Genomic DNA, 26,724 nt, shown 5'->3' on the forward strand with positions numbered 1-26,724 from the left:
TTCAGTGTTACTAAATATTGACAAAGGGATTAGAGGTAACTGTCTCACAGCTCACATAGGGCCAGGAATAGTGCTGTTCCCGTCAGCTAGGTGATAAAACCTTATAATCCATGGTGCATCCCGAGGAGTGTGCAGGTGGGTCTTGTCTCAAGAGTCAAGAAAATTAACTCTGGTCTTACCTAACAAAATTTAAAAATGAGACCTGAAAGGATCAAGCTGATTCCTAGTAGCTAAACCACATCCTAGAACAAAACTTAAGAATATTTATATAAAGACAAAAACATCCAGCCCCCAACAAGGTAACATTTACAGTGTCTGGCATGAAATAAAAAATTACTAGACATGGCAAAGAAGCAAGAAAATACAACCCATAATAAAGAGAAAAATCAAACAAAACTTGGAATTGAAACAAAAGAATTGGTAAAATGGACTTTAAAACAGTTTTTATAACAATGTTGCATCGGTACAAGAAATTATAATAAAGATTGAATATATTAAGTGGAGCTATGGAAGATACTGAAAAAATACCAAGTCAAATTTCTAGAGAGGAAAACTACAACGTCTGAGATTAACATAAGTAAGTAAGTAACGGTAGATGGGATTAACAGCAGAGTAGACACTGGGGGTGGGGAGGATTACTGAACATGAATACATAGAGATAAAAACTATCTGAAAAGAAACAGAGAGAGAAAGCCTATGTGACATGGACAGAGTACCAGTGAGCTGTTGGACAACTCCAGGAGTCCTGTTACAGTAATTGGAGTCTCTGAACAGAGGATGGGAGGAGTGCGTCATATTTTTAATTTGAGTTACTGTCATGATATTAGTTTAGTGGGTGTGTCAGCATTAGAAAGCACAGTGAAATAGAAAATATTAGAGCACTTTGAATATGGTAAGAGTATTACTCCCTGATATTTTTGTTTCAGAAATATATATGTATATGTGTACTCAGTTGCAGACATAAAATGTATTTTTTACTGTGAGTCATAGCCAAAAAGGTTTGAAAACACAGGCTTAGAAAACTCTTTTATTTTATCTTCCAGCATTTGTTACCTTGTTGAATGGGGAACAAGCCCAGAATGCAATTCAGATGTTTCATCAATATTCTTTTCGAGGAAAAGACTTAATAGTCCAGCTCCAGCCAACAGATGCTTTGCTGTGTATTACCAACTTGCCCACTTCCTTTACATTAGAAGAGTTTGAAGAACTCGTTCGAGCTTATGGGAACATTGAGAGATGTTTTCTGGTCTACAGTGAAGTTACTGGCCATTCCAAAGGCTATGGATTTGTGGAATACATGAAAAAGGACTTTGCTGCAAAGGCTAGACTGGAGCTGTTGGGCAAACAGCTGGGGGCTTCAGCTCTCTTTGCACAGTGGATGGATGTTAATCTATTGGCCGCAGAGCTCATTCATTCTAAGTGCCTTTGTATAGATAAACTCCCTACTGACTACAGGGATTCAGAGGAGCTGTTGCAGTTTTTTTCCACTATCCATAAACCTGTGTTTTGCCAGGTATGTATTCTTAAGATGGCATTAGAAATACTTTAAAATATCTGCTTTGTGTCTGTTCTGCATGCACTCACAAATTTATGATACCTGTGTGAATATCACAATGGTTAACCTCATTCTATTTTAGTCTACAATGAAGATTTTAATGTCACGGTAAATTTTTAATCAAGCCCTTTTGTTGATGGACCAGACTACATTGTTATATAGTTAAATATGTCTTAGCATGTCCATCACTTAATCACCTCATTTCATTCATTCATTACACCGTTCACCCATTGATCCATTCCTCCATCTACGTTTTATCTATCACCTTCTCTGTGCCAGACACTATATTGCTAAATACCAGGAATATAGATATCAGAAAGATACTCTCTCAGTAACCTCACAATTTTGTAGACAAGACTGACAGGTAATCTAATAATTGGAAATCTTGTATGAAAAGTGATATAATAGAAGATAGAAAAGTATAATGAGGCTTAAAGAGAACATACAATTTTGTCTTAATGGGGTCATGGTAAGTGAACCATTTAGAAAAGATCCTGAAAACTGACAACACTGGTAAAAATTTTCAACCTCTTTATCATAGTAAAATTAAATATATTGACTAAATAGACAAAAATGCTGCTATCTATAACTTCTTTCCTTACAGAGGTAAGATAGCAACTGATGAACTTGCTGTCTTCCCTGCCTTTCTTACCCCCCCTTTTCTTTAATCATATATTTGTTGACTCTCCATAATTGCAGTAGGAAGTTTAGAGTCATAGTGTAATCATATATCTACATAAATACACATATACACAATACAGATGTATATATACATGTATATGAATAATGCTACCATCTTCCTTTTCTCAAATTTCCACCCCTCCAATCCCAATATAATAAGCATCAAAGAAACCACCCAAGAGCTTTATAAAATTTTGTAACAAATTTTAATCAAATCTCTGACCTCAAATCTCAGCTATCGAAAGTTGATTATCTTATCTATTTGCTATTCTTGATACTAAGAATTGTATAGCAATATCCTGTGGCCATACATAATTCTTTGTAGCTTAAGTTGAGGCCTTTGATACAAATGAGAGGGGAAAAGCTATTTGTCACAAATTGTATATGAATTATGAATCCCAGAGTCAGAGGGACCTGAGAGGTTATCTAGTCCAGCTTGCCATCTTGTAGAAAAATGTTTGTTAAAATATTTGTATCTGACCGTTACCTACTGTTAAAATATTTCAAAATAATGGAAATTTAACTAGATCACAAGTCAACCATTTATGTATTTGAATGGCTCTCAGACTGAACTGAAATGTTCTCTTTAAAACTACCCATGCCATGGACTTAGACGGTTTTTTGTCTTTGGAAAGAATTAAAATGGTATTATAATTTATATAGGCATGGAGGTTATCACAGTGAACCAGGAATAATAATAAATGTTTTTAAAGTTTTCAAAAGATTAATAAAAACTACTTTATGACACTTCTGTCAGTGGCTCTGTTAAATTCAGGCTCTTTTGCTTGGTAGGTTGACACAGACTAGATTGAAGACAGCCTCTTATGTTGTAATCAAGAGAGACCAAAGAGACTAACGGCTTCTACAAATCTGATTTTAAGATCTGGTTTGGGTTATAGGAGGAATGGGGTTGTAGGAGAAATGTTTAGAAGAGGCAGGTGTTTTCCCTTTCTCCCACTTGACTGGGAGAATGTTTTATGGAGAAAAAGACATATGAGGACAGTTTTTAAAAGAAGGAAGAATATGAAGGAAAAATAAAAAATTTGTCTACTATACATGAAAGTAGAAGTTTCAAAAGTAAGAGGAGGAACTAGAAATGATTTAATTGTAATATTAACTTGTGAGGTGCCAAATCCAAATAGAAGTGTTGTTCATGTGTCATCTCAAAGACACACCCAGCTGAATTTTATCTCATTGATCACTTTCTAGTTTGAATGTATTTAAAATAATTCAGACAAGTTCAAAACTCAGAAACGTTTTAGTGTCTTACTTTGCTCTTATTTTTGCTCTTTGTGCCAGTCTTCACAGATCCAGGACTTTAGTGTCTTCCTTTACATTCTCACAGGTGGGTGACTGGAAATAAATTGAGTTCTGCATTTTAGGAGTTAATTTAGGGCACATTCAGAAATAAAGATTGTGTGTTGCATATGGTATTTTAATAAATCTGGGGCATAATTTTACAAATAAGGTTTGCTTAGGTATACGTGACCAAATTTCTGGAATCTGTTTAAAATGTTGAGATAAAAGTTGAGTATGGTTCCTCCTACCTTTCTTCTCTTGATAGTACAAACTTTATTTTACATAGATATGTGGTCAAATAATTGTTTCAGTATGTTTCATTGTTCATGTATCTGGCAAATTTATTTTAAAGAAAGTTTTCATTGTGTCCTCGTATTTTCCTATAAGTTATCAGTTATATATATTTCTTAATATATAGGGAATATTATCACACTCGGGCTTTGACTTTTAAAATAAATTAGAAAATCAAAGAATTCAAAAGAAAGGACAGAATCTTGTTTAAAGGACTGCCTCCAATCAAGTAGTAAATTTAGTTTCTGGAAGAACACTATTTATCATCAGTACTGTGCTCTGATACCTTTGTTCTTGAACTTGAAAATGAAATGCTGTAAAGCACCATTTCTAATAAATGATAGAATTCCCTTTTGATGAAATGTGTTATGTCAGCTTGCGCAGGATGAAGGCAGTTACGTCGGGGGCTTCGCGGTGGTTGAGTATAACACTGCGGAGCATGCTGAGGAGGTTCAGCAGGCCGCCGATGGCATGACCGTCAAGGGAAGCAAAGTCCAAGTTTCCTTCTGCGCCCCAGGAGCACCAGGGCGAAGTACATTAGCAGCGTTGATAGCAGCTCAACGAGTGGTAAGTTTTTGGTTCTTTATTAGCAACGTAAAAAATTCTAACACTTTTTTAACCTATCCAAACTAATTACTGTTGATTGGACCTTTATTATCTTTCTGCTTCATAAAGACTTCTTCTTTTTAAAAAACTGATGAACATGCATCTCTCTCGAATCAAGCCAAGAGTCGTTACAAAAGAAGAAAATGTGTTTCAAGTGTATTCAGCTTAGGAAATTTTTTGAAGGAATGTCGTTCATTCAACAAACACTTGAGTTCCTGTTCTGCTCGAAATCTTGAGTGTAAGGTGCCTCTTTTTTGCAAAGTGTTCATAAGTATCCGTAGTACAAGTAGTTGGTTTTGCTCACGTGCACGTTGTAGCTGCCTCTCTGTTGTAAGCGTCTCCTTACCGCTCTCCCGCTTCTCCGCCTGGAGTTCCACGCGGGGAGATCCCTTCCTCACACTTTTTCCTCCTAGTCCTTAGCTGAGTAAACATCTGTTGACTGAACGAAGGAAGGGATACGCTCTTGAAGGGGTCAGGGAAGACTTCGTAAGGAAGGTAGTATTGAGTGTGAGTTTGAAATGTGTTGATGGGGATGGAGGGTAGGACTGCCAGGTAAACACAGCTTTCACATGAGATGCTCACATTAAAAAATTTCTCTTTGTTTGTCTGAAACCCAGACTTAACTGGGCCTCCTGTATTTTTACTTGATAACTTGGGCAGCCCTGAGGGAGAGGGGGGGGTCAAATTCCAGGTGGGACAAAGCCTCTGAGGCGGTCTGGGCGCGCCGCTGGGAAGGGGTGTGCGGGGAAGCGGCCGGGCGACGCCGAGTCAGGCAGCGCTGTGGAGCGCCCCGAGAATTTAGGTCGGACTGGCGGGCAGCGGGGGTTATAAAGCAACACACGAGGGAGCGGCGGGGCAGAGTTAAGCCATCCGCGGGTGAGTCTGCAAGTGGTTTGCAGATGAACCGGAGAGAGGACATCAGGGGCGGGGGAAGGTGGGGACTGTCGCTGGTCTCGCATCTCTTTCCCTCTCATTTGACCTCACCTCTGGTTCCGGGCCCCTTCCCCTCAGGTCCTCCTGTCATTGTCGTCTTCTCCCGTGCGTACTTCATCAGTCCAGCCTTCCTTCACTCTCAGTCTCATTGCCTTTGGTTAAATCATCTCTCCGTTGCATTGGATTTGCTGAGCTGACAATTCTGAATCCATCCAGACACCGACGTCTACAGCCGGGCCCGGTGTCCTCTCCGAGAGAAACCGCTAGGTGTCTTGATGCCACCACAAATGGTGACATACATTTGTCGCTGGCCCCACAGAAAAACTAGCTCCTCTCTCATCAGCGGCTCCTTTCCGTTTTCTACAGCAACTGTCTCAAACCTCCTTTCCGTCGCGGCTCCTGCTGTATAGAAATACCGAGGCCCTGGGCTGGGCTCGCTCGTTCCCCTTCCCTCATACTCCCCCGGCACATGCGCCCTGTTTGTTGGTGGGTTTTTCTTTAACTTCTCTCTCCTCAGTAGCGTTGTGCTTACTACCTGCTTAGGATGGGCAGCGAGCGGGCACCGGGCCCCCGCGCCCGGGCCAGGGCTGCGCTTCCTCCGGCCGCAGCGGGGCTCCCGGCCCCGGCCCCAAGGGCCTTGGTTCCCATCTTTTTATATAGTTTCACTTGTTGCTCCACTGGCTCCATCTTATCTGCTTATAAACAGTCTCAAATCTTTTCCTTTAAAATTTTCCTCTAGATCCTGGCCTTTCTGTTCATTTCCTCCCCAGCGGAGCCCCTGGAAGGAACAGGTGGGCCCGCTCGCCGTCTCCGTCGCTTCACTTCCCATTTTCTCAGCCCAGGGCCTTGCCTTCGGCCTCCACTGTTCAAGGGGACCTGTTCTCACGAAGACAGACGGCGATTTCTTCACTCAGGCCGCACGGGCGCTGTTCGGTCACTGCCTGGCCCCTCTGCAGCACTCTGCCACCTTGAGCTCCCGCCCCGTGCTTTCCCTAACTGCCCCCCCTTCTCTGAGAGCAGTGTCAGTAGACTTCTGTATGTGACCACCTCACTTCTTTTCCTTTTAAAGACTCCAGTGGGTTTAGTTCTTGCCTATCTATGATCACTGTTAAGCATACATTTTTGGACCAAACTACTCTTAGAATTAAATCTGTATTTCCGGGTGATGAGTACACATTCTACCTTTGTTATATAAATAATTCAATTTCAGTATTTAACACCCCCCCCCCCAAAAAAAACTCCTATTTTTCTCTGGGACTTTCTTTTCTGTGTTTTGTGATATTTATATATGGCATCAGTCCATCCAAATTAAAAACTATCTGAACCCAAAACTTAAATCAGGATTGGTCTCCCTCACCCACTCCCCAAATACAGATGTGAGAAATACTAGCCAGTCCTTCCCGCGGCACCTCCTGATGTCTGACATCCTTGGGACTTGTTAGCATCTTTGTCACTTTGCTCAGGACCTCATCTTTTCTCACCGCGATGCCATCAGAATAACCCCTGCCGAGCACCGTGTCGTTGGTCCGCCCCTTTATCAGTCCACAGCACCGTGGGAGTGACCTTTCTCACCCTCAGATGGGCTTGTCTTTCTCTTGCTTAATATTCTTTAATGCCCGCAGCCATTCAGATTCCTGCGCCCTGGCCGGGTGGCTCAGTTGGTTAGAGCATCATCCCGGTACGCCAAGGTTGCGGGTTCGAGCCCCAGTCAGGACACATGCAGGAATCAACCAGTGGATGCGCAAGGAGGTGAAACAGCAAAGCCATGTCCTTCCCTCTCCCCCCGTCTCCCCTCTCTCCGTTTTCTTTCTATTTATGGATAAACTTTTATAAAATCTGGCTCTCTAGCCTTTGAAAGTTTAAGAAGTCTCGTCTCTGAGACCATGTAGACCTGGTTTTTGAGCCCCTTCCAGAGGGAGATTATTGGTTACCCCTTAAGTTTCTTCAGTGGATATTTAGATATTTTAGGGCTTTTTTCTTTATGTGCCATATTTGGCATTTGATTCTGTTCCACAAATGTATCCATTTTGTCTAAGTTTTCAAATTTACCGGCTCATAGTTATTCATAATGATTTATTATTTTTAAAATTTGTCACATCTGTTTTCCTTGGTTTCACTGTGTATTTGATTTACTTGCATTTTCTTTTTTTCCCCCTTGATACATCTTATAAGAGATTTCTCTGTTTTGTCTTTTCAAAGAAAGAGCTCTAGTTTTGATATTATTTCTATCTTTTGCATATTTCTGCCCTTATCTTTATGATGTTTTTGTTTCTCGATTCCTTGGGTTTACACCTTCCCCTCCCATTTTTATTGATACCCATGCTTCATTAGTGCCTTTGTTTTCAGTCTAGATGTTTTCTGGGGAATGAATTTAAAGCAAGTTTCCTTTTAACTATGGATCATAAATTTTAGATTATTAGCGTCTCAAATTTTTATGATTTCCTTTTAAACGAAAAGCTTAATTAGTTTATTTGTTTTTTCAGTTTATAGCCACTTCGGAATTTTTAAAAGCTATTCTTCTGATATAAACTTATAACTTTATTGCCTTGTGTGGTCAGACAATGTAATGTAGTCTAATGTTGATTTGGGGGGATGGGGTGTCGGGGCTTCTTTTGTGACTTGGTGCATGATTGATTTCTGTGAATGTGCCATGTGTGCCCCCAAACAATCTGCACTTTGTGGGTCATAAAGTTATATGTACACATATGTGTGTGTATAAATATTAGTTTGAATTTATTGTTACTCAAATCTTCCAGATCTTTACTTATTTTTTGCCTGTTCGATCTGTCAGCGTCTGAGAGGAATGTATCAGAAGTTACTGTGTATAGTTGTGAATTTTCTTTCTCCTCACTCTGTCAGGCATTGTTCCATACATTTGCTTTGTTTTGTTTTATGGTCCTGGCTTTTGTATGCAAGATTGAAATTGATGGTACTGAACGCCTTAATTTCCGTGCATCATGCTTTTATTGTTTCTTCTCATTTTCAGAGAGGGTAATTTGTGTAGTAAAGCTTTTGAGAATTTGTATGACTGTGGATATATTTTTTTCACATATTTAAGTAATAACTCAGCTGGATATAAAAAATCTAGATTTAAATTTCTTTTCCTGCAGCACTTTGAAAATATTAATTTGTGGCCTTCTTGAATCCAGTGCTGTTGCTTTGAGAGAGAAGATGATATTAATCTGCTTCTTGTTTCTTGGAGATACGTTCTTTCTCACTGACAGCTTTCAACTTTTTTTTTTAATCAGTAAGTTTTTCTGTCCTTTATTAAATTTATTGGGGTGACAATGGTTAATATGAACATATAGGTTTCAGGTGTGGGTTTCTATGTTACAAGATCTACATATTGCTCTGTGTGCCCACCACCCGCTTTTAACACTTTTGTTTTGGCTTTGATCTTCTTAAACTGCACCAAAAAAATGTGACTAGATGTGCTTTCTTCGGATGTATCATATTTGGAACTCTATGAACCCTTTCATTCTTTAACTTTTTTTTAATAATGGGAAATTTTCAGTCATGGTATCTTCAGAGAGGTCCTTCTTTGTTTTCTCCGTCAGGGATCCCTGTTTTACACAGGCTGGCACTTCTAGCCTCTTCATTGCTGGTTCTTTTCTTCTGTTTGCATTTTCCATTCCCCTGGTTTGTCTTCCCCGTTTGCATTCCCCCCTCTGCTGATGTCTTTTGGGAGCTTTCTTTGAACGGATCTTCCAGGTCACCAGTTTGGTTTGAGACACGGGCCTAATATTGAACCCGGTGACCTGCCTGTTCCGGCCCAGGATAGTTAGGGCACTGCCGTGCCAGGCTTCTCGCCCCCTCGCCTGTGTCGTGGGGCTCGTGGACCAGCCCTTGGAGTTGCTTTGGACGATTGAGTGATATAATGCATGGAAAACGCTTCGAATGATGCCAAGGATGTAGCGAGGGAGAGCTGCTATGTTTGTTTGTTTTTTACAGTAATGTTTTCATACCCAGTATTTCTAATTGGCTATTCTTCGTAGCTACTTGTCCTCGCTTCATGCTACCAATAAAAATCTGTTACGTTTCTAAGAGTGTGGAGAGGCATTCCAGACGTCATTGTCGGTTCTCCCTTTTCTCGTGGCTAGCAGTTTATAGTTTTGCTATTATAACGTGATACCAATATCCTCTATCAGGCTGGCTTTTTAAACCTAGAACAATTGAATGTTTTTAGGAAGCTACCCAGTTACATGTATGTAAGGCCAGTCCATCTTCTTTCCCATATTAGAGGATTAAGGAATGAAATAAAGACCTTTATTATAAGAAAATGTTGATAAGGGAAGCAATCCACATTATTACACTGTAGAGATCAGCATTATAATCGGGCTCGTCCCATTTTGTCGTCTTCCTGTTAGTAAATTCAGGTATCTTTCTGCTTGTATGGCACTAAGAGATTTACCTTGCTAAATTGTTAGTCTTCTTAAAGCCAATTTTCTGAGACATTCTGTGAAGATTTTAGAATACGCTGTATAGTAGAATATAACATAATTAGGGACTGTGGTGAAATGTATACAACAAATGTGTAATACAAAGCAAATTGTGTTTATCGTAAAATAAATCTTACCAGGCGAATGAGAATTTCTGGAAGAAGCCTTTAAAATGTCATCTTTTGTACTTACCCTTGTCCTAATGTTTCCGAAAATATTTCTATATTCATTGAAGATGCACAGTAATCAGAAGGGCTTACTTCCAGAGCCAAATCCTGTACAAATTATGAAGAGTTTAAACAACCCTGCCATGTTACAAGTTCTTCTACAACCCCAGCTCTGCGGGCGAGCTGTTAAACCAGGTGAGCACCACGTGCACGGATTACATCTAAATTGATGGCATGAAGTTAATTGTGCTGTTTTACATGGAAAAACACATTTAAATTAATCCAGAAATATTCATTTTCTAGGAATTTTCAGTGAATTTTAATTAATGATCTGAGGTGATAATATGTTCTGACTCTTTTTGGTGGATACAATCTGCTTATGTGTTCCTAATTCCTTCCTTCCCTTTTTTTTTTTTACCATTAACAAATGTTAAATATTAAACCTTCTGTTTAGCTCCTGGTTGACATGAATTTATAGACCAGAATACCCTACATTGTTATGAACTATATCAACAAAGGATATGATACTCTTCTATGTAATATTTTTAGCAGAATTTACTTTATTGAAAAGTGCTAAAGGTCCGTTTCCTCTTTGCTCTTATTTTTTTGTTTTCATTGTAAAATTGTTTCATTTTGTAGAAAATAACCAAAACATTATTTTCTAAGTATTATGGAAATCTTAAATCATTACGGCATACATTAAAAATCTACTTATTTAGTGTTCTTTCTCTGATAAGAGCTTACTTACTTTCTGAAATGAACAACTGTATAAACACATAATGTCTACTTTAGCATTATGAGGAAGTGAATTCCTATTCAACACTAAGTTTTAGAGTAAAAATGTTTAGAGTAAATATGTTTATTCAGTTTCAGCCCTAACAGGTCTAACGCCAATCAGTGCACTGCAGTTCATTTCTAGCACTAACCACCCGGAGTTAGCCTAGACCCCACTAAGTTAAGGGCTTAGTCCCCAACACATCTGCCCCTACTTCACACACCAGCCACAAAGTCGGGGGGTCCCCAGGCCACTGCACTTCTGACCAACTGGTTAAAAATTTGGGTGTTCCTATGACCCCCTCAGGTTTCATAAATTGCTAGAACAACTCACAGAACTTAGGAAAGCACTATACTTGTGATTAAAATTTTATTATAAAGGATACAACTCAGGAACAGCCAAAGGAATAGACACCTAGGACTAGGGCTGGGAGGGTCTTGAACACAGAGCTTTTATGGAATCAGGCACATTACTCGCCCAGCACATCAATCTGTTCACCACCCAGGGATCTCTACCGAACTGAATTCGATGTCCAAGGTTTTTATTGGGGTTTCCTTTTGTAGGCATGATATTTGGCCATGTTATGGAACTGAACCCTCAGTCTTCCTCCTTTCTCTGGAGGTCAGGGAGTCTGGCTTAAAGACCCAGTCCTCTAACCACATGGTTGGTCTTTCTGGTATGGCCACCCCCATCCTAAAGCTATTTAGGGGCCCACCTAGAGTCACCTCATTAGCATAACACAGATACTCTGGTCACTGGGGAAACTCCAAAGATTTAGAGTTTTTCTTCCAGGAGCCAGGCACAAGGACCAAGGTAGTTCTTATACAACAATATTCATGTTAAGTACTTCATAGTCTCATCAATTATTTGTGTGTAAGCAGCAGCTTTAGAGGTTTTCTGGCTCAGTCTAATATGCAATCTGATAGCTGTTCTGCAGTTTTAATGGTATAGAGATATCCTTGTTATGTCTTGGCTAATTGAAGCATAAGCAGCTCATTATTTCCCAAGGCAGCCTAGTCCCTGGTTTGACATACTTAATTACTAAAAGGTTTTTTCTTTTTATTAGATGGTAATTCCCATAACCTTTAGCCACTTATTCTAGTTCTTCCTCTGAAGAATCAGAGAATAAATATGTTCTTTCCTCCGGAAGAAAAGCCTTCTAATATTTGAAGACACTAACATGAAGTCTTAGTCATGTTTGGCTTTTCCCTGTCTTCTAGTCTCCAGACCAGAGGCCTCCTTTTCTTTATTTTTTGACTCTGGAATTCTACCAGTGAAATAAATTTTGAGCAGAGCCCCAATATATACAGTGCATGTATCACATACATGTCAAATACACTCTTGTCAACCCATATAGGAAGAAATCTTAAAGCTTAATGATTTTATTTTTTTAAGATGGAAGTAAATATAAATAAGAGTGCTAATGTTTTCTTTTTACGCCTCTTTGGAGACTATACTTTGGAGTCTATATTTGACTTTCCATAGCACGTTAGGATATGCTGTCTAGATTCCCTCCAAGTGGTCCTCTTGTAGATAAAGCCAGGATTTCTGGGCTGTCCTGAGCTGTGGTGTACACAGGCATGGGCATCTGGCCAGCGCAGAGTGCAGTGAGATCTCCTTCCTATGATCATTACATTTCTATTAATGCAGCCAAGATTATATTAGTGTTGAAAGAAGTACTTCAGCCCTAGCAGGTTTGGCCCAAGGGGTAGTGTCGGCCTGCGGAGTGAAGGGTCCCTGTGCAATGACAAGGTCAGTATATAAGTGAACTTCCAGTTAATTTGTTGAAAGTTTAAAGAAGTAGTCATTTATCCTTTTAGAAGTTTGTTTCGTTTATTTTTAAATTCCATATATATCATAAAGTTAAATTTTTACTTTTATTTTCTTAAAGCCGTTCTTGGAACACCTCACAGCTTGCCACATCTGATGAACCCACCCATCTCCCCTGCACTTTTACATCTGAATAAAGCACATCAGGTATATCAATAGCACTGAGTATTGCAGCACCAAAAATTTGGAGGGAATTTTTTGTTTGTTCCTAAGTAAAGGTCTTAAGACGTTAAATGAGTATTTTTTTTAAATCTCTATGCATAAGTATGGCCATGGAGGGGAAAAAACTTAATGAGTACATCAGATCAAATTAAGCCAATCAATGCAACATAGTTATATACGTATACTTACTGAAGGGAAGAAGTATATTTTGTGGTATATTTTCCTGTATATAAATCAGCTCACTCGTGCATTGATTTACAGTAGGGATATGCTCTGAGAATGCATTAGGTGATTTCAGCATGCGTGAGCTCACAGAGTGCACGTACACAACCCAGATGGCGTAGGCTCCTGAGCGGTGCCCGGGTATACGGTCTAGCCGGCCCGCGGCTCCTGGGCTCCAGGCCTGGGCAGCGTGTCACTGTGCTGAATCCTGTGGATAGTCGGACCACAGTGGTAAGTGCTTTTGTATCTAAACATGGAAAAGGTACAGTAAAAGTACAGTATAAAAGGTGAAAATTGGTACACCTGTAGGATTGGAAGCTGCTCTGGGTGAGTCAGTGAGAGCTGAGTGGATGTGAAGGCCTCGGACATCACTGGACATTACTGTAGACTTCATAGACACTGTACACTTAGGCCACATTAAATGTATAAAAAATATTTTTCTTCAATAATAAATAAACCTTAGCTCACTGTCACTTTTTTACTTTATAAACTTTTAAATTCTTTTTAAGTTTTTAACTCAGCTTAAAACACACATTGTACATTTATAAAAATATTTCCTTTCTTTATATCTTTATTTCTTATGTTTTAAAATTTTATTATTTTTACCTTTTAAACTTTTTTGTTAAAAACTAGGACACAAATACACATTAGCTTCGGGATCATCAATATCACTTCTTCCACCTCCACACCTTGTCCCACGGGAAGGTCTTCAGGGGCCACAACATGCATGGAGCTTTTATTTTCTACCACTGTTATATATTTGGTGTCCATCATGGATCAAAATGTTGTTACGTGGTGCATGGCTGTAGCTCAAAACAAACCCTCTTATGTGGTCCCAACTCAAAAAAGTATTTATAGAAAGAAAAATACAAAAACGAATGAACAAGAACTCTCATTCTTAAAATTTAATTGCTGTTATAAAAATAATTCATATATTTATGAGAGTAAAAATTTGTTTTACCTTTTTCAGATAAGTATTGTAAAATGTGTTTGCAAATATAAATATAATACTGGAGTGAACATTCACTTCAGGTAGTGTTAAGGCTGTATTTACATAGAAGCCCAATTACAAATCAAACCTAATACACGACACAGGTGATTGCAGACTGGGTGAATGAACGCCTCGTCCTAAACCTAGCTTTTTAAGGGAAAGGCCTATCTTTTATTTATTTTTCATCCTTAGAATCTAGCATAGGACCTTGTACATTATAGGGCCTTCATTCATTTACTCAACATATTTTATCGAGAATCTAACACTCTGCTAATCATTGAGGCTGCAGCATTGAATACACACTCATTGTCCCTGTGCTTAGAGAATTTCAGTGAACAGAGAAAAAGAATTACATTAAGGTGTGAAGAGTGATATGAGAGGGTTGTTCAGAGTATTGACAGTATGTTTATTTTAGGATAGAGGTCAAAATGCTTGCGTTTGCCGGTGAGGCCTGCCCGAGCTGGGCTCGCCTGACCCCGTGCTCACCGGGCATCGCCGTCTCCGCCCGGGGCCTGCTTTTGGTCCTCACAGGAGCGTGGCCCCTTCTCCCCTCCTTAGGCTTTGCTCCCGCTCTCCCTTCTGCCGGGGCTGCCCCCCACTCCGCCACCATCCGACTCCCCCGACTTCATCGAGTCCGTTCCCCGCAGCCCCCGGTGTCTGCACAGCAGCTAGTTCCTGGGGAGCCCTTCTCTGAACTGGTCATTCTCAGTCAGCTCCCCGCTGTTCGCTCCCCTGGCTCCTGCGTTTTCCCTTCTTGTGGGCAATGCCATCTGTGACCGTGTTTTTATAACTAGTTAGTGCCTCTTTCTTCAGGGGACTGTGAGGCCCCTGAAGGCAGATCACGTTGTCATACTTCTCACTATAGCAGAGGCTGGCACATAGAAAGCGCACAGTGAACCTTTGTTGAATAATTAAGTGAAATAAGTAAATGATTGAATGATGCTGACTTTAACGCCGGAGAGGGGGAGGGGAGGGGAGGGGAGGGGAGGGGAGGGGAGGGGAGGGGAGGGGAGGGGAGGGGAGGGGAGGGGGGAGGGGAGGGGGGAGGAAGAGGAGAGGATGTGGAGTTCATTTCATGACCGTGTGGTCACATCTTGTGTATTATACAAGAATGAATTAGTGTTGCCTGAAGTTGAAAAGTGAGATACAAAGAAGCCTCTGCTGTTGCTCAGATCGCTGAGAATTGAACTATATGAGTTGGGTTATACAGTAAGCAGCTTTTAAAAATTAAACTAACTTAATGTTTTACATTTTTCACAGAGCTCAATTATGGGTAATACTTCTAATTTGTTCCTTCAGAACCTTTCCCACGTACCACTGGCACAGCAACAGTTAATGAAGTTTGAGAATATTCATACTAATAACGTAAGTATGTTGTGTTTTCTTCGCAGTGAGTTCATTTTTCTCGCTGTAATCAGGCTGTGGGTCAGGTTGAATTTTCACTTGCTAGCCTTTTAGGTCAGTCACCCTGCCGCCTTTGGCAAAAGCCTGCCTGCCTTTCCTTCCTCGCAGAAACCGGGCTTGCTCGGCGAACCCCCGGCCATGGTGCTTCAGGGCGCAGTGGGGCTCGGGCCAGCCCTGCCCTTGAAGACGGAGTTGGGCCACCACGGGGACGCGCATAAAAGTAAGTGATGGGTGTTCCCTGGGACGCCAGCAGACAGACTTGAGGCTTAAAGATGGTTGACCGGTAGTCTACGTCTCACAGGAAGGTCACATTTGAGTTTTATGCCGTCGTTTAAAATTCCCAGAGAGAGCCCTTTTAGCTTTTCTGTTTTCAATATTAGAAAACTATTGACAAGTTCCTGACCGACTTGCTCCCGTGCCAGGATGCGGCGTTCCCTGTGGGACAAGCTTTCATATCGATGAAGGTTCTCAGCAGCACGAGGCAGACACACATCCACCGGAGGCCGACAGGCTGCCCAGCGGGCTGACAACACACTGCGCGGGCATCCACTGACTTTTTGCCTAGATCAGAAACCCTGAGCTTTTATTTTTTTAAAAAGCTTTATTTTTTGGTAAATTTAAAGTTTATCTATTTGTATCATTTTTTAAAAATGTGATCCCCAAATTAGTGTTAGAAGAAACATAATATGTGTACAATTTTTATTAAAAGAACAGGAGCATGGTGGTTACCATGATTTCTTACTTGAATATGACTTTGAAAGATGCTTTCTGTTTGCAAGTTAATTGAAATTTGTTTGAAGTAAGCATGTTGAGGGAAAAAAGGGCCACCATTATTAAAATTTAAAAATATAGGTGGGTAACATATATATCTTGTACATAAAACCAACAAGTGAAATGATTAAATAACTCAATCAGCCAGGCTGGTGTGGCTCAGCGGTTGAGCATTGACCTAGGATCCAGGAAATCACTGTTGGATTCCCGGGCAGGGCACATGCCTGAGTTTCAGGCTCCATCCCCAGCAGGGGGCGCACAGGAGGCAGCCCATCAGTGACTCATTGACGTTTCCATCTCTCTCTCCCTCTCACTTCCTCTCTCCCTCTCCCTTCCTCTCTCTGAAATCAATAAAGATATATTTAAAAATAACTCAGTCAGTTCTGATTGTTGGTATTGACTGGGCAAAAGTTAAACCATTACGTAGACAGGTATAGAAATTTTTATGGTATGAAGGGGTCTGTCCTAAAAATTAAATTTTGTATGCCTAAAAGCTTATGCAGATGTTTATTATTTGTGTTGGATTAAATAATAAGCCCTTTAGCATGTGCTGCATAAAAAACACCGAAAATTCAGTGTTCAAATAACTATATTGCTAAATATAAAACTAAAGTATTCATCTCTAAGTATATAATACTAAAAATAATTTCAGAAATTTGTTTAGTGAATTTGTAAAATATAAACTGGACTTGAAATAGCCCCTTTTATTTAATTTTGACCTATAGACTTTCAAAAAGTGGAATGGTTCAGAATTTGCCTATTAAAACTATCATTTTCCCACAGAATTCCTTGTTATACTCTATAAATAAAAATGTAAAACTTCCATGTGTTAAATTTGGTGCTTATCTATTAACAAATATTGATTTTTTTAAGTAATAGTGTGCTGATGTTTAAAATAGCTCACTAGCGCTCTAGGTTAAGAAAGCCTTGATTTGTAGGATTTGTGACTCCTTTGTGTAAACACTCCAACCGTGGTTGATTCAAGTTGCCAACATGAAGACATAGAACTGGAGAGCTGGGAAGAGATGGACTGGTGCAAGTTGGCTGACCAAATTTATTGTTGAGCTAATCTAATTTTATCAATTTTTAAGTGTCAGAGAATTTTTTAAATTGAAGACTGATTATACCTTCAGATATGGAAACAGACAAATTGCAGTGATTGGGCATTAAAAAAACACTATCACTAAAATGCCAAAAATTACATAAATTCTGCACTCAACTTTTAAAATATAGTTAAAAGTTAGAATTAAAAAATATCATATCCTTGAGACTATTCTGGAAGTTGTTTAAGAAAAGCATGATTCCTGTTATCCGTTTTTGTTTTCCCATACTAATTCCCTGCTAATTTACAACCTCAACCTCACCTTCACCTTTTGTTCTCCAATAAGTTAAAAACGTTTATTTGCATTTTGCCTCTAACTTAAAATCAAAAGGACTATTGTGAAAAAGTCTGTCTAACCAAAAATTTTTTGCATTTGTGGTTCCCTACAGCATCTAATCTGATTCCAACTCAAACAACCATAACAGCTGGAATGGGCATATTACCTTTCTTTCCAAATCAGCACATTACTGGACAAGCTGGGCCAGGGCATGGAAATACTCAGGAGAAACAGCCAGCCTCCGTGGGAGTAGCAGAAGGAAATTTCTCAGGGTCACAGGCTTATCTTCAGAGCTTTCCAAACCTTACTGCTGGAGGTTTGCTGACAGGACACCAGAAGCAACAACAGAGTCAGCCAAAAGGCTCAGAGGTGAGTTCAGGAGTAAGAAAACTGTGTGGATGCTTATGCAAATAGTGCAGGTGAACGCTACATGTATATATATATAATGTATGTAATATATATATGTATATCTATGTTCTTTTAAATTTTATCTTCAATTAGGTTATTCTAATTCTAGAATATCATAATTTTTAATTATTTTACAGGTGATATAATTTATGAAGTATAAAGCAATCAACTACTTTTAAATGTCAAAGAAAGTTAATAATGTAAAGTATAAAATATAGATTACAAACTAGATAATTGCTAGAATGTCAAAGACATGATGGCTTTTTCATAGTGTACACTTCACAAACTAGAAGAAAATATTGCACTTTTTAAAAAACTGTTACTATAGCCCTGGCCAGTGTGGCTCAGTTGAGTGTCTTCCCATGCACCAAGAGGTCACCAGTTTGATTCCTGGTTGGGACACTTGCCTGGTTTTCTGGCTTGATACATTTCTGATAGTCTATTCAGTTTGATAGTCTAATTTCAGTTTGTTGGCATGTATTTCTTGATAATAGTTTCTATGATTCTTTGTATTTCTGTGGTATCAGCTGTAATGTCTCCTCTCATTTATAACTTTGAGTCCTTTCTCTTTTGCTCTTGGTTAGTCTAGCTAAAAGTTAGTCTGTTTATTTTTCAAAACACTAATCCTTTGTTCTCTTGATCTTTGTTTTCTTCTCTATTTATTTCTACTCTAATTAATATTATTTCTTTTCTTTGGCTAATTTTGGGTATAGTTTGTTCTTTTTCTAGTTCCTTTAAGTGTCAGGTTAAGTTGTTTACTTTTTTCCTTCACGTAGGCATTTACCACAATACAGTTCCATCTTAGAACTGCTTTTGCTACATCCCATAACCTTTGGTATGTTGTGATTCCATTTTCATTTGTTTTAAGGGTCTTTGCCTTTGATTTCTTCTTTAACCCATTAGCAGTGAGTTAATTTCTACATATCTGAATTTTCCTTTTTTTTTTTTTTCCCTGTTACTGATACCTAGTTTCATACCCCTGTGGTCAGAACAATGCTTGATATGATTTCAGTATTCTTAAATTTGTTAAGGCTTGTTTTGTCACTCAACATAGATCTTTTTCTTTTGCTTTTGGTGTCATATCCAAGAAATCATTTCCATATTTAATATAATAACGCTTTCTACCTAAGCTTTTCCTTTTAGTTTTATAGATTTAGCTCTTACATTTAGGTCCTTGGTCCATTTTGAGTTAATTTTTGTATATGGTGTTAGGTAAGGATCTACTTCATTTTTTACATGTGGATATCCAGGTTTCTCAGCATTTTTGTTGAAAAAGCTGTCCATTCCCCATTGAATAATTTTGACACTCATTAAAAATCATTTAATCATAGTATGTGGGGATTTATTTCTGGGCTTTCTATTCTGTTCCATTTGTCTGTGTGTCTGTTTTTATGCCAGTACCACACTGTTGAGATTAATGTAGCTTTGTAGTAAGTTTTGAAATCATAAAGTGTGAGCCCTCCATTCTTGTTTCTTTTTTCACCTTTTCAAGATTGTTTCAACTTTTTGGGGTCCATTGATATTCCATATGAATCTTAGGATGGGTTTTTCTTTTTCTGCAAAAAGGTTGGAACATTGATAGGGATTATTGAATCTGTAGATCATTTTGGGTAGTACTGACATTTTAACAGTATTAAGTCTTCCAATCCATGAACATGGGATGTCTTTTCATTCACTTGTCTTTAACTTCTTTCAACAATGTTTTGTAGTTTTCAGTGTACAAGTATTTCTCCTTGATTAATTCCTTAGTATTTTATTCTACTGCAATTGTTTTCTTATTGTATTCTTTGTTAGTGTAAAAAAACATAAATGGTTTCTGCATGTTGATTTTTTTAAAATATGTTTTTATTTAGAGAGAGAGGGAGAGAGAGAGAAACACTGATCGGTTGCCTCCTGCCCATCCCCCACCAGGGATAGAGCCCACAATCTGGGCATGTGCCCTGACTGGAAATCTTGAACCAGTGACCTCTTGGTGCATGGGACAACTTTCAACCAACTGAGCCACACTGATTGGGGCTACATATTGTTTTTTTGTATCCTGAAATTCATTTATTAGTTCTAACAGTTTTTGTATAATCTTTTTTTTATATCATCTGCAGACAGAGATAATTTTACTTTTTTGTTTCTGATTTGGATGCCTTTTATATCATTTTTCTGGCTTAATTGTCCTGGCTAGAATTTCCAATACTGTGTTGAACAAAAGTGGTGAAGGCATCTTCATCTTATTCTTGGTCTTGGGAAGATTTCAGTCTTTCACTGTTGAGTATAATATTGGTTTTTTCATATATGACTTATGTTATGGTAGTTTTCTTCTAGTTCTAGTTTGTTGAGGGTGTTGAATTTTGTCAAATGCTTTTTCTGCATCAACTGAGATGATCATGTGTTTTTTTCCCTCCCTTCATTCTGTTAATGTGATGTGTTACATTGAATTATTTTTGTAAAATCCCAGCCAGTTATGGTATATAATACTGTCCTGCCAGATGGTTTGCTAGTGTTTTGTTTATGGTTTTGCATCAATATTGATAAGGCATCAATATTGTAGTTTTCTTGTAGTACCTGTCTGACTTTAGTACTAGGGCAATGCTGGTCTCATAGACTGAGTTAGGAAGTATTCCCTCATTTTCAGTTTTTTTTTAAGTGGGTGAGCCTTTTTTTTAAATTTTAAATATATCTTTATTGATTTCAGAGAGAGAGGAAGGGAGAGGGGGAGATAGATACACACTGGGGATCAAGCCCACAACCCAGGCATGTGCCCTGACTGGAATCAAACCCCAATCTCTGGGATCATAGGTTGATGCTCAGCTGCTGAGCCACACCGGCTGGGCAACCCTCTTTTTCAATTTTATGGGAGAGTTTGAGGAGGGTTGATGTTAATTCCTCTTAAAATGTTTGGTAGAATTCTCCAGTGATGCCATTTGGTCCAGGGCATTATTCTGGGCAATATAACTGTTAAGAAAGGTTTCAGGCCTGGTTCCATTTACTAAATGTACTTCTAAAAATATATATTGATAACTTTGTTTCTGGAAATAAGGTATCGAATTTGTATTTTCTTGTGAAGATGAATTATCTTAGTTCATATGAGAAGGTTGTACAAGATGGCCTTTGTCTTTCAGTTCTAAAGTTCCATGGTTCTAAAATAGTTTTTTTTTAATTTATCTTTATTGTTGAAAGTATTACAGATGTCCCCCTTTTTCTCCTCTCCCCCTCCCCCAGCCTTCACCACACTATTGTCTGTGTCCATGGCCAGAATAGGTTTTTTTAAAAAACTTACTGAAAAAAATAATAGGTGAAATGTGGTAACTTTAATCAGTATCCAGAAATGTTTCATAATTTCATATCTTCAAACAGTTTCCACTAGATTTATTGAAGAATAAGTATTTCTTTACTGTTTCTGCATTTTTAAGCTCCGCTCTTTGGTTTTTGGTAAATAGGCTGCCTCTAAGAATCAGACTTCACTCTTGGGAGAACCACCAAAAGAAATTCGGCTCAGTAAAAATCCATACTTGAACTTGGCAAGTGTGTTGCCCAGTGTGTGCTTATCATGTAAGTGAGAACTCAGTATTAATATATTGGAGTTTTATTGAATACTTTTCATAATGAATTTTACTTCAGTTTTTAACTTAATAGAAGCAAATCATGTCTCTTGACCAATTAAAGCCTAAATTATGACCCCAGTCTTTGAAATGAAAGAACAATTAAAATTAACACTTCAAATGTATTCTACTTTAAGGAAGATATCTTTTATAATATTTTATTAAGAATATAATCAATTTATTGAATTATTATTGAAGCATGATTAAAAATAATGGGGCAAAAATTATTTGGCAATATTATAATTCTTTACATATAGAATATTTCTAAAATAGGGGTTTAAACTTCTAAGTAATTTAATATATCTGGAGTACTAGCAAAATATACCAAAAACATATGAGCTACTAACTGGCAAAAATGGAATCCTCATTTACTCTTTTGAGATCTCCTCAGGCCTTTAGTTAGTGTAAATTAACAGCTTAAGAGGAAATCACAAATGTGGTATACTCTGCACTAGGATATTCTAGAACATTGGTTGTCAATAGTGAAAAACTGGAAAGTGTCTTCAGGTCTATCAAAAGGGGAATGGTTAAACAGTTCATCATAAAGTGGAACACTGAAACACTTTTTTAAGTAACTGAGTGTTATATGGACTAATGTGAACTGATCTCTAAACAAATTAAGTGGAAAAAGTAAATGTATATATAAAATTATTCCATTTGTTTATTTGAAGCTATATATTCTTACATGTGCACACTTGAATGTGTAAATGCATAAAGTAAACTGGGAAAATAAAGTCTAAACTGTCACCTCTGGGAAAAAGAATAGGATTGAATGAAAAGAGATGAAAGATGAATTTTGTTTTTAATGTGCATTCTCTTTTATTTGATTAAGTATCTTCTTGAATCTAAACATTAATTCCTATTTTTTAAAAGCCAGACATAATTTTAATGTGCTTTTAGTATACCTACAGTATTTTTATCTGGTCTAAAAATTGAGAGTTACAACTATTACATTAACAAGAATGGTTTATTTACATTTTGAATGCCTTGTTTTGGAGATTGGACGTGTATATATATATATATATATATGTATGTATGTATGTTTTTTAAATATATCTTTATTGACTTCAGAGAGAGAAAGGGAGATGGAGGAGAGATAGAAACATCGATGATGAGAGAGTCATTGATCGGCTGCCTCCTGCACACCCCCCACTGGGGATCGAGCCCGAAACCCGGGCGTGTGCCCTGACTAGGACTCGAACTGCCATCTCCTGGATCCTAGGTTGATGTTCAACCACTGAGCCACGCCGGCTGGGCTGGACATATATTTTATAAATGTTTCCACCAAAATGATTTACCTGCAGGGCAAACTTTCATTTATTCATTCAGTTGTTTTAAATGAGTAAGACAATATCATATACTATATGTTTTGCCCCCTGGGCATAATATAGACATATAGGGTATCGCCCCAAAATGTATACACACACTTTGAATAATTATAAAGGCAATGTTTACTAAAAGACATTTCAATTTTGAAATTGAACTATCAGCTGGTTAAAGTGCATACATTTTTTTGGGGACACCCTGTGTATACTGGCAAACTAAAATTTGTGTTCTATTTGAAAATATGCTGAATTAATGAGTTGTGTAATCTGTTTATAATTAATAATAAAGCAACCTAACTAAAACCTAAGTATTGATTTTGCCTGTAGCCCCTGCAAGTAAAACCACTCTGCAGAAGACTGGAATTGCAAGCAACATTCTGGAGGCAATCTCTCAGGGAAATGAATCACAACACACGTTGGAAAAGTGCACTGCTTACTCTCAGCCTTTTGGTGATTACGCACAGGTAAATGAGTTTCAGATTTTGAGGCTATATAGAAAAATGGTTCAACTATATATTGAGTTCACTGAATATGAAATCGTGAATCCTGTAATATCACAGGAAATTAAAATTGCACTGATCTACACAGCATTTCTCGCTCACCATTTGGAATTTTTGGACACACTCAAGAGATTAAGTATCATTTTGCACTGTTTATCAGTCATTGTTTACACTAGTGGTTGGCAAACTACAGACCAAATCCAGCCCACAACCTGTTTAGTAAATAAGGTTTTACTGGAGTACTGCTGGATTCATTCATTTGCACCTTGTGCAGAGTTGAGTAGTTACAATAGAGACTATATGGCTGGAAGATTAAACATTTACAGTGTAGCGCTCTGCAGAAAAACTCTGCTGACCTCTGATTGACACCAGTGTAAACCTGACTAAGAAACCCAAGGAAATGCCTGTTCTTCAGCAGTGCTCACATATGTAGAAACATGATGATCATTACAGGCACTGTTATGCTAACTTTTCAACCAAACAGTCAATAACATGAAAAGTATTGTATGCATGAGATGTACCGTTACCTACTTATGTCATTTTTGCTTTTTTCCCTTCAGCTTATTCTTTGTGGCTTAATCTGAGTATTGTCTCGCTAGCAGTATGTGATCACGAGAGGTTTATGATTTACAATTCCGATTCCTTCCAATTTCCCAGAGTAGGCAGCTTCTTCTCAGCTCCGTCCTGTCTGTGGGACCAGTGCTTCCACTGATTTCCTGGGAGCAACTCTGCGATTGTGTCATCTGTCTCTAATAAACTTAGAAAAGAAACCCAATGTGAATTCATTTAGAACCGTCGATGCCTAAGGATGCTTTATGATAGGGGACTACAAACACAGGTCAGATAGACCGTCGAAACGGTGCAGCTGGCTATTAGCACAGTATATAATAGGGTCTCTTGTATACCTGTGGAGAAATCTAGGTAATTAGGTAGCAACATGCTTATATTTAAGGAACAGTAATCATGAATTGGTACAACCTGGAAGGCACTCTCTTGTATGTTTCATAAGCTCCATCTTTTTTCCCTTATTAGTTAACGTTTTAAGTAATGACTTAGATGAGGGCATTGATTGTATGCTGATTATATTTCCAGGTGACAAAAGCCAAGGAAATGGTCAGGGATGCTTGTTCATTTAGGTTGCTGTCTGCTGTGCTGCCCATTAGAATACTGTTTACCTGGGGGCTGTAATCTCAGGTTGCTCTTGGTCAACAAGGCATCTTTCCTGCCAGGAAGCTGGCTGCCTTTTCTAGTGAATCAGCCACAGAATGTGTGATGAGGGAAGAGGAAACAGAAAAGGAAGGAAAGGACCTCATGATGCTTAGTCCTTTCATATAGCGCCTAATGCTGCCATCTAGCGGGAAAATAGTGCAGTGAACCTTGACAAAAAGATTTTTGCGTGGACTGGGATAGATCCCAATCTTGTGACAAACTATATAAAATATTTTTAAAAACCTAAACACACTTTAAACAATCATTATGAAACCACAGATTATTTTTATCATAGACAGCAACTTGGAAAGCACTTTTAATAAATGATTTTTGCTAAAAATTGTAATTAAGAGACGCAAACTTCTGAAATTTAACTTACCCTCATTACTTTTTTTTCTTATTTCTAGAACCATTTTGTGTTTATCGCCAAGTTGTTTTTTAATTTATTGGGGTGACATTGGTTATTAAGATCATATAGGTTTCAAGTACACATTTCTATAAGACATGATTTTAGCCCCATTTTACCTTTTCTAAGTTTTGCCTCTTTAGCGAAGTCAGATTGCATGGAGAACCTAAAAGGACTACTCCACCAGTCATTCTGGAATCTCAAACCCTTAACATCCCTTTCTTACAGTTTCAGGTTCAGCTTTTGGACTTCACAGCAAGAGAAACATAAATTAACTTGATTCTCTTTTCTTCATTAAGCACAGTTAATTTCTAAAATTGTATTTAAATATAAATTTCCCGTTAAAAAATGTTTTTAAACCAATATATTTCATTTTGTGATATTAACAAAAAAATCTCTCATATATAGCATATATGAGAGATTAGCACATTATGTTCAAGTCTTTAACCCACTTTGAATTAATGTTGATGTGTGGCGTAAGATGGGGGTCAGTTTTCTTCTTTTCCATGTGGCTGTTCAGTTTTCCCAGCACCATTATTGAAGAGACTGTCCTTACCCATTGTATATTCGTGGCTACCCTGTCATAAATTACATGAGCATACCTGCATGGGTTATTTCTGGTCTCTACTCTGTTCCATTGATTTGTGTCTTTTTATGCCAGTACTATACTGTTTTTATTACTATAGCTTTGTAATACAGTCGGAAATTAGGAAGAGTGGTGTCTCTAGCTTTGGGTTTTTGGTGTGTGTTTTTCAAGATTTGAGTCTTTTGGGGTTCCATATTTTAGGACTGTTTATTCCACTGCTGTGAAAATGCCATTTGAATTTTCATAGTGATTGCTTTGGGTGGTATGGACATTTTAACAATATTAATTACTGAACACTGAATACCTTTTTTTTAAAAATGATTTTAGGGGGGGAGAGAATGTGAGAAACATCAGTTGGTTGCCTCCCAGCCTGCACCCCAACCAGGGGTCGAACCCACAACCTGGGTTGCTACACAAGACCTGACTGGGAAGCGAACCCACCACCTTTTGGTGTGTGGGGCAACGCTCCAACCGAGCCACACCTGGTAGGGCCGAACACTATCTTGCTATTTATTGTGTCTACTTTTAATTTACCCTTAGGTATTTTATTGTTTTTGATCTATTATATAGAATTAATTTTTTTGAAAACTTCATTGTTTATAGAAATGCACCTGATTTGTATCTTGCAACTTTAATGAAATTGTTTATTAGATCTAACAGTTTTTTCATGGAGCCTCTAAGGTATCTATATATAATATGTCATATGCAAATAGGCAATGTTACTTAATGATTTGGATACCTTTTCTTTGTTTTTCTTGCTAATTGTTCTGGCTAGGATTTACAGTATTATTTTTTATTCTTTTTTCTTTATAACCCTAAGTGGAGGAATTCCACTGACCTGCTTCAATTTGCTTGGCCTTTTCTTCTGTGCCCATTAGAAATTGTTACAGTCCTGTGGGACTCATGAATGAAAGCACCAATGGCTACCAAGGCTAGGTGATCTGGGGGACATCTCTTGGGTGTCAGCCAAAGCTCAGGCACAGATGTGTGTACAAGCTCCTTCCCCAGACATACTAGTGACTTCGATTGGAAGAAGGTGGAAGGTATGTCCTCCAGCTTCCCTGGGCTGAGGGGAAAATCACAAGCAGCTCCTCGGGCCTGCTAGATTAGAAGCCTGGCCCTCAGCAGCCTTTAAGGTACAGAAATAAACCTCTTTCAGGGAAAGACTTGGGAGACGAGTCTGCCTGGTCCC

General features: G+C 38.3%; 1 protein-coding gene across 1 annotated transcript in view; it reads left to right on the plus strand.

Annotated features, from left to right (window-relative positions):
- The window catches only part of RAVER2 (ribonucleoprotein, PTB binding 2), a 50,557-nt gene that overhangs the window by 20,538 nt on the left and 3,295 nt on the right, over positions 1–26,724 (plus strand). The window contains exons 3-11 of the mRNA XM_016208383.2: positions 1,044–1,513; positions 4,202–4,393; positions 10,040–10,166; positions 12,638–12,723; positions 15,212–15,316; positions 15,464–15,575; positions 17,618–17,874; positions 21,345–21,456; positions 23,159–23,295. Coding sequence (XP_016063869.2) covers positions 1,044–1,513; positions 4,202–4,393; positions 10,040–10,166; positions 12,638–12,723; positions 15,212–15,316; positions 15,464–15,575; positions 17,618–17,874; positions 21,345–21,456; positions 23,159–23,295 — 1,598 coding nt within the window. The remainder of the gene's footprint in view (positions 1–1,043; positions 1,514–4,201; positions 4,394–10,039; positions 10,167–12,637; positions 12,724–15,211; positions 15,317–15,463; positions 15,576–17,617; positions 17,875–21,344; positions 21,457–23,158; positions 23,296–26,724) is intronic.

The sequence above is a fragment of the Miniopterus natalensis genome, chromosome 9 (assembly GCF_054644295.1).
Source record: "Miniopterus natalensis isolate mMinNat1 chromosome 9, mMinNat1.hap1, whole genome shotgun sequence".
NCBI lineage: Eukaryota > Metazoa > Chordata > Mammalia > Chiroptera > Miniopteridae > Miniopterus > Miniopterus natalensis.